General features: G+C 50.5%; 1 protein-coding gene across 1 annotated transcript in view; it reads right to left on the bottom strand.

The window, feature by feature from the left end:
- Positions 1 to 886: 886 nt before the first annotated feature.
- ZCCHC8 (zinc finger CCHC-type containing 8) overlaps positions 887 to 8,734 on the bottom strand; it is a 27,213-nt gene continuing 19,365 nt past the window's right edge. The window contains exons 11-13 of the mRNA XM_014588105.2: positions 7,026 to 7,112; positions 6,377 to 6,494; positions 887 to 2,281 (exon numbers count right to left, since the gene is read on the bottom strand). Of these exons, the coding sequence (XP_014443591.1) occupies positions 1,497 to 2,281; positions 6,377 to 6,494; positions 7,026 to 7,112 (990 nt within the window). The 3' untranslated portion in view covers positions 887 to 1,496. The remainder of the gene's footprint in view (positions 2,282 to 6,376; positions 6,495 to 7,025; positions 7,113 to 8,734) is intronic.

Raw genomic sequence — 8,734 nt, 5'->3', positions numbered from 1 at the left:
AAAAGACCCTGACTCTAAAAAAATTTCTAAATAAACTAAAATAGAAATAATAAATCTGTACCTTCACATATGTGTTCTTCTCTTTATTGTCTATGGAATGGTAAATCTGATTACTCAAGTTCTCAAAACAGAAAATCCAATCTGGAATGGCTCTACTTGGCACATCTGTTGGCTTGAGAGCAGGGTAACATTATCTGAGACCGATCATTTGAGACCATCTAAATGCTTACTTTCACGGTCTTGGTTAAGTATAAAGATGCCAGGGATTCCACAGAAAGACAAAAGCCAGTTTTGGCTCTAACTTATATATCTGACAACTGAAAACGGCTTTTCAATGTCTACTTTTTTAGTTTTAATTATCAATTATCTTAGAGTTCAAGTCTAGAAAATTATTTTTATATAAACACTAGATGCCCTCCATTTTTTTAAAACAATTACTTTAAGACTGTTCTTTCTATATTTAAGGCTGACTCCACTGAAAGACCAAAATTTGTAAACTTTTTTTAAAGAGAGAGATTTTTGCTACAGGGCACATGTGCTCACCAGAGAGACAAAGACAGAAAGTGAGAAATCACCCCCCCGCCCCGGGGGAATGGCCATACCACAATCCCTTCTCCTCCATTCTTCTCTTGGGATCTTGGGCACGCACGCACACACGCCCGGCATGAGTTTTAAGCCACCAGGTCCAGTACTGAGCCGGGTGGACTATGTGGGTGTCCAGCGATGTAACCGTCACGCCATCTGCTGGTCCCCCAAATCTGGAACCTCTGGATCATTTCCTTCGCCACCACTAATTTATGCAACCACATAATTTACTCCCAAACTTAAAGGTTACGTACAGTTATATATGTAACTGTGAATCATGTTTTGTATTCAAAGGCTTAGATTATGTATATGAAAACTAATTTATTAAACTTCTGTACACAAAGATGGACATACCTGTATAGCAAGCTTTCATGAAGAATGAAATTACAAAAAAGTCAAAGTGTTATTAAAATTGAAGCCTGTAAATCACTTACAAAAATACCCCAAAAGGGATAAAGCTGCTCATCCCTGATTTTTCTCATTTGGTTGTCAGAGTTGCAATGTGACTTTAAAATGGTTAGAACTTTTTCTTTTAAAAAGCAATATATTAAACTTATATACAGGATAATTAGCAAAATGTAGAAAGGGAAAAACAATATACAAAAGACAGATAAAAACCATCACTCTCGACAGATACTCACAATCCAAAAATAGTATAAACCTCAACAAGCCCCCGTGAGCCCACCTCATACCAAACACGTCCCCCCCGTCTTTGTCAATGGGAACAAAATAGCCAAGTAGTGAGCTCCGTCCTTCGATTCTTTGAAACGGGCCTGAGTCTCGAACGCAGCGAAACCCTGGGTAGATTTGTCAACGGGAGGGCCGGACAGGAGGCCGGCGCTATGTGCCCACTCAGGCTAGCCAGCAGAACACGGTCCCGACCCGAACGGCTCTTGCTGCCACGTGGGCAGCTACTCGGAGGTCTTTCTGTTTTTCTGCTGGTTTCGGGGTGAATTCTTTAACAAGTTCCTGATCCTGAGGTACATCCCCGTGGACTCAGCCATGTTCTCGAATTCGAAGGGCATTATCCCGGTGGCGAACTTGCTCATGTCGGGGATGGGGCTGTGAGTTTTAGCGGCCGCTGAGGGGCCGGTGTCCGCCTGCAGGGGCTTCTGGCTGCTTCCATTCCTCGGGTCGCAGTCGGGCCCGGCCCCGGCACTGCCGTTGTTGAGGGCGCTGTGGGCGTCTACGCAAGGGGACTCGTCGCCGACCGTCTGACAAGGCAGTGTGGCCTCCACGTCCGGACTCGGGGAGCGCCCGTCTCCGGGCTCCTCCGTGCAGGTGTCCGGTACCACAGGCTCGGCCAGCGCCTGCTTCTCAGGTGCTTTACTCTCGGGGACAGGCAGGTCTAGGTCATGTGGACACGGGGAGGCGGCGACGGAGTTCCCCGTCAAAGGCGTGTCTGCGGGAATGTCGGAGTCGCTGTTTGCACTCTCCGCCTGCTCCAGGGCCGCCCAAATCCGCCTCTGCTGCTCTTCCAGCTCTTCCAGCGTCAGCGAGTCCTCATCCATGGCTGCAGAGGGTGTCCTGGTCTGTGGGGAGTCACTGGGAGTCAGCGGCGGGGTGCCCTTGGGGAGTGGGGGCGTGAAGACAGGTGGGGGCGTCCCCCGAGGGAGGGGAGGTGGAGTCCCAGGAGGTAACGGTGGTTGGAACCGAAAAGCTTCACTGCTCTGAGAGCCATGGGGTACCTCCACGTCTGAAAGGAGAGAGTGAAGAGGTTCCTTAGACATCGTCACAGTTTTACTAAAGCTTCCTTTTTTGGGAGAGGATTTTGCTATAGGGCATGTGCTGGCCAGAAATAGAGAGAGAGAGAGAGAGATAGAAAGCAAGAAATCATCCCCAGGGGGGATGGTCACGCCGCAATCCCTTCTCCTCCATTCTCCTCTCGGGATCTTGGGCACGCACGCACGAGTGCCCGGCATAAGTTTAAGTCCAGGCCTAGAACCGCAGTCAACTACATGGGAGCCCAGCAACATAGCCATTACGCCAACTGCTGGTCCCACTAAAAATTTATTTATTTATTATTACTTTTCAGTTTGATCATAGACAGAAAGAGAGGGAAAGTGAGAAAGCAAGCTACCAGGTCCAGGACTTGAACCGTCATCGGCCATGTAGGAGTCCAGCACCTTTAACCACCATGCCACCTACCAGCCCCAGTTTTACTAAAATTTTATTTTTATTTATTACTATTGTTATTTTATGTATGTATTTATTATGTACTTATTTAATTCCATTTGTTATTATTATTTTTCAATCTGACCAGACAGAAAAAGAGACAGAAAGAGAAGGGAAGCGAGAAAGCAAGCAACCAGGTCTGGGACTCGAACCACAGTCAGCCACGTGGGAATCCAGCACCTTTAACCACCACACCACGTGCCGGACCTGACTATTATTATTTTAAATTGGACCAGAGGGAAACAGAGACAGAGAAAGTAAGAAAGCAAGCTGCCAGGTCTGGGACTCGAACCACAGTCAGCCATGCTGGAGTCCAGTACCTTCAACGCCATGCCACCTGCTGGCCTAGTTTACCCAAATGCTAAAATGTGTTATTTGAACTTGGGAATACCCAGAAATTCAGTGGCCCAAAATAACTAATGCCCTCAATCCACCTGGAAAGCTCAACTGCAGGGAGAGCCGTCTGCCCCCTGGCCAGGAACGGCAAACCCCTGGAGATGGCTGCTCGCTGTGTACGTCGGTTTATTTATTTATTTTAATTTGAACAGAAAGAGACACACACGAAGAGAGGAAAGTGAGAAAGCAAGCTGCCAGGTCCGGGACTCGAACCATGGTCAGCCACACAGGAGTGTCAGCACCTCAACCACCATGTCACCTGCTGGTCTCTGAACGTTGGTTTAGACGGAGCATCTGAGCAATGGCTGGAGACATTTACACTGTGCATGAAAACGAGGTTTCACCGCAGAGCATGGTAGAAGGTCAACTGGTGGGCCAGCCAATGGCCTCACGGTTAAGGCAGGTTCCACATGGCCAACTGTGTGGTTTGAATCCCAAACCTGGAGGCTCGGTAAAAACTCTGGGCATGTGTGCGTGTGACCTGAATCCTGGAATGAGGGAGAGAAGGGACTGCAATGTGACCATTCCTGAGGAGAAAGTGCCTTCTCCTTTCTGTCTCTCCCTAGCGAGTGCATCAGCCCTCTAGCCCAGCTTGGTTAGCAGGCCCACCTGGCTTCTCACAGGCAGGCCTGGACTCTGGGCTTGATAAGGTGACCCGTGACTCACCGTGTGCTCACCGCGATGCAGACCCAGGGGGGCTTCCTCACCCACCCTGAGACCCTGGCACTTAGCATACCAGTGGGGAGCACTGAGAACAGGAGGACGGACTCGGACAGCCCTGGAGAGGCTGTTGCCGGGGTCAGGAGAAGGGGCTTGAGCCTTGGGCCTCAGTGGACAGCCAGGCTTTCTGATTCTGGCACCTTGCAGAGGCACAAACGGACCCATCTTTTATGCCTGGTTTGGGCAAGGAAGATCTTGCCATCCGTCCTTTGTCCTTTTTTTCTTTTTAAATTTCTAAGCATTTTTATTTTAAGGATTATTTTACTTAACCTTATTTATTTTTAAATTTGACAAGGGAGGTACAGAGAGAGAGAGAGAAAGTGAGAAAGCAAGCCGCCAAGTCCAGGACTCGAACTGCAGTTGGCCATATGGGAGTCCTGAGCCCTTAACCACCATGGTACCTGCTGGCCCCACGTGGCTGCTCCTAAAGAGGCCAAAGGCTTGGGCAGGCAGGTGGCACGGGGGTTAAGGCAGCTGGATCCACATGGCTGGCTGTGCGGTGAGTCAGACCCTGCAACCAGAAAAATGCACCGGGTGCATATGCCCTAAGACCCCGAGAGGAGGCTGGAGGAGAACAGGGACTGCGGTGCGGCCATTCCTCCTGGGGGTGACTTCTCACTTTTCTTCCCTCCCCAGCTCTGGCAAGCTCGTGCCCCACAGCAAAACCCAAAATAAACCAAATAAAAAAGAGGCCTAGGGCTTGTAAACACCCAGTCACTTCTGCCCGAGGGCTGGGCCTGGAGGGCCTCTTGTGTGCAGGCAGGCGCGGCCTGACATGCCAGCAGAGCAAGCAAGCCTCCCTCACAGACACAGGATGAGGGTGACCTGAGAGCTCAGGCAGCGCTCAAGTGAGGCCCCAGGGAGGTGCCGCAGGCTGCGGGGCAGCATTCCTCAGGAGGCAAGGAGAATGAGTCATTCCAGCCCTTTTCCCCGAGGGGAAAATAATCTTTGCTCTGCCAAGATTGTGTCTGCAGTGCAGAGAACCAACAAGGCTCGAACCACATCAGGGCAAGTTCAACAAGCGCTAGACCTACTGCCCTAGATTCCATCTGGACCGAAAGCCAAGGAGTGCAGCAGCACTAGGCTGGGAGCTCAGGGCTCTGGCGGCAGGCTCAGAAGCGCTACCTTCCACCACCACCACAGCTCGGGATGGTGAGAGAGACAGACACAAGCCCTCCAGAAGGCCCCAGCCCAGGGCTGAGAATGCCACGCAGAAGCATGTGGACCTGGTGACAGGGGTGCCACCACGAACCCCAGACTCTGAGAGACAGCCGAGACACAGGCGCCTTTCTCACAGTACCCCACGTGCTTAAGGCAGTAACCCACTCCTTGGAGAGTTCATCCAACCGAAGTTCACAGACAGTGAGACAGGCAGCTGGTGGGCCCACAGCGACTTGGAGAGACGCAGCTGAGATTTCTGCCGTTACTCAGAAACTCTGAAGCTTGCCTGTTCTTTGTTTAAATTTATTCATTATCCCCTTCCATGAGCGAGTAGGAGCCAGAGAGATGCACAGACAGAACATCAACAGGGCTGATGCTGCGATCCAGCCCCGCGGTAGGCAGCCCGGGTCACAGCCACGAGTGTGCCCAGTGTACCCACACTCCAACGTGGAACCACACAAGAGCCAGCCTCATGGGCTGCATTGTGCGCTGGCCGGCCTCCGGGGAAAGGACTCTGTCTGGGGCAACTGCTTGAAGGTTTTGGGGAACTGTTTGTTTTCAAAATTTCCTGGGTCTGTGGCAAAAGCTATGCTCATCTCATGCTCTCCATGAACGCTTTGGCCACGTTAAAAGCGAGAAGGTGGGGCCAGCACGCAGTGCGGGGGTTAAGGCACTGGACTCCACAGGGCTGACTGCAGCTTAAGTCCCTGTCTCTCTCTCCCTCTGGTGAGCACACGTGCCTTCTAGCAAATTAAAAAATAATTAAAAAAAAAAATTAAATACAGAATTCTTTTAAAAAATAATTCTTTAAAAAAGAAAAAGAAAGATTGGTTGGGGCCAGCCTGTGGCATGGTAGTTGGGGTGGCTGGACCCCACATGGCCAACTCCTGGGCCTGGTGGTCTAAAAGACTGGATGTGTGGATGTGTGCTTGCATATGCCCAGAGACCCGCGAGGAGAATGGGGAGGGCGAACGGGGGAGGGACAGCCCGGGGTTATCCTCACCTACCCGCCCCCCTTCTCCTCCTCATCCTCTCTTGCACCTGCCCTACCGCAGCGACAATGACAAAGTGAGACTGGAGGCCCAAGGAAGGCTGCAAGTGCTCTAAGCCCGGGCACCCAGACTCCTGTGGCTGAGATCAAGCAGTTAAAAACTCGCTCATTACATACATGCACATATGCTAAAATCCAAAATCAGAGCCATCTCTGATCCCAAGCTTTTCAAATAAGGGACACTCAACCTGCTCTCACACTCCTCAAGCAGCTCCCTTTCTCAGGGCACTGGGGAAGAGACCAAGCCGTGCCCCTTGCTCAGGGCAACCAGACCGAGCGTGAGCCTACCCGAGTCGAGCTCCATGTCAGCAGGGGAGGCGGCCGCACTGCTGTCCTTCCGCTGCTTCTTTGGATCCTCAGGGCTGCACTGAGCTGAAGCCCTCTTGCTGCCAGACTTCACACCTGGCTGCAGGAGGAACACACCAAACAAGTTAGAGCGAACGGACCGAGAATTAAACGCCATCCCTTCCCTTAAATATGACGTAGACGGGTCAACAGGTGGACTGGTGGCTAAGGCACTGGATCCTACAGGGCTGACCGTGGTTTGAGCCCTGGACCTGGAAGTTTGAAAACCATGCCGGGTACGTGTGTGTGTGTGTGTGTGTGTGACCAAAATCCCGGGAGGATAATGGAGAAGGGACTGTGGCATGGCCATCCCCCTGGGGCAGCATTTCTCACTCTCCCTCTCTCTGTCTCTGTATCTCTTCAGTGAACATACATACCCTATGGTATGTATGAGAAAGAAAGACGGAGAAACTCCACATGGAGCTAAGTCTGGGTAATGTGCATTTAACCACTATTTCCCTTTTGATTTGTCAGATAACATGGCGTGCTTTATACACAAAGCAAGGGAAGACGGTAAGATGCTAGTAAGTTACAAAAATCTCACAGACACACGCAACGGATTTTTACAGACCACACTCTGAAACCCACTTACCGCTTGGAAGTTGGAAGTCAGGTAATTGGCAAACACATCCTTCTGCTGACATGCCTGCATTGGTATGGAACCAAACATCCTCCATTCCTAATGAGGAAAAGAAGGAAAAAATACACATATGAGGGAAATGGCATGCTCTGAGATTCTGCTCAAAGGACAGAAAGTGGAGGGTTCAAATTACACTGACTTCTCCTTTATTATAAATTAAGAAAAATATGGTGTGGCATGGTGGTTAAGGGAAATGGACTTCCACATGGCTGACCACGGTTTGAGTCTCGGACCTGGTAGCTTGCTTTCTCACCCTGCCCTCTCTCCCTTTTTTCCTCTCTGGTTGGATGAATAAATAAATAAATAAAGTTAAATAAAAGAACTCTTCTAAAAAAAAAGAAAAGAAAAACTTGGTGTACTGAAGGGGGAAAAATCTGCCTGGGAAACTTCAGGACCCAATACCAAAGGCACCTGACGGAGCTACGTGGCCCCAAACGGCTCTAACTCCTGCAGTCAGCAGCAATGGCACGGCCTCAGACAGCCCCTGTGGTTCTGGTCTCTCTCCCATCATGCACTGGCACTGCTAACAGGACTGCTCACAATTCATTTCTCCTAACACTTACACACATGAGTTAAAATCCTTATTTTTTTGTTTTGAAAGATAGGGTCTTGGGGCCAGCCTGTGAAGTGGTAGTTAAGGTGCTGAATCCCACATGGTTGACTGTATCGCCAAAGTCCTGGACCTGGCAGTTTGAAAAACACACCGGGCCCATGTGCACGCATGCCCAGAATCCTGAGAGAATGGAAGAGACAGGATTGTAGCATGTCTATCCTGGCTGAGAGGGAGGGTCATTTCTCACTTTCCCTGTCCATCTCTTCGGTGAATGCATGCTTCTTAGACCAAAAAAAAAGGGGGAGGAGGGAACACAAGGTCTTATTTTATTTATTTTTTGAGAGGTTTTTGCTATAGGGTGCTCGCCAGACAGAGACAGAGAGACAGAAAGCGAGAAATCACCCCCCAGGGGGGATGGCCACGCCGCAATCCCTTCTCCTCCATTCTCCTCTCGGGATCTTGGGCACGTACGCACACGCGCCCAGGGTGAGTTTAAGCCACCGGGTCTGGGACGCGAACCGTGGTCAACTACATGGGAGTCTAGCAACATAGCCATTACGCTAACTGCTGGTCCCACGAGGTCTTATTTTGTTGTAATGGGGACCTATGCACACATCCCTGAGCCCAGCTTTCAGGATGGGGGGCTGGGACTCAAACCTAGACCTCTTGTGACCTGGGCCTACTGAGTTCTCTCCTCTGTTTACACAGGGTGCTCATCTTCAAGGTTTTACGCCGCTCGTTCCTCTCATCCACAGCAGCACGTTATGCAGTGCACAGTAAGGGTCACTCTGTGCTCTCATGAACTTAGATTCCAAGCCCAAGTCAGTTAAGTCTAAGGCTGGGACTCAAAAGTGTCATTTCTACCGAGTATCCCCAAGGGACTCGGGGGGAGCCTGGTGTGTGGCCCTGCTTCCAGCAGCACTGAGAGCTGCACCAGGCCACGGAGCCACAGGGACTCATGCTGTCTGGCGCGAATTCGTGGCTTTGTATCTGTGCACTAGACTCAGTTCAGAGCCTTGGCTTCTTCCACCCCCCTGACTCCACGACCCCAGAATGCAATTTTCATTAAAACACCACCGCCATAGTTAATTGTTGAACCTCAAAACGT

Source organism: Tupaia chinensis, unplaced genomic scaffold, assembly GCF_000334495.1.
Source record: "Tupaia chinensis unplaced genomic scaffold, TupChi_1.0 Scaffold000258_1, whole genome shotgun sequence".
Lineage (NCBI taxonomy): Eukaryota > Metazoa > Chordata > Mammalia > Scandentia > Tupaiidae > Tupaia > Tupaia belangeri.
Note: the sequence above shows the minus strand (reverse complement) of the source record. Positions and strands in the feature narration are given on the sequence as shown.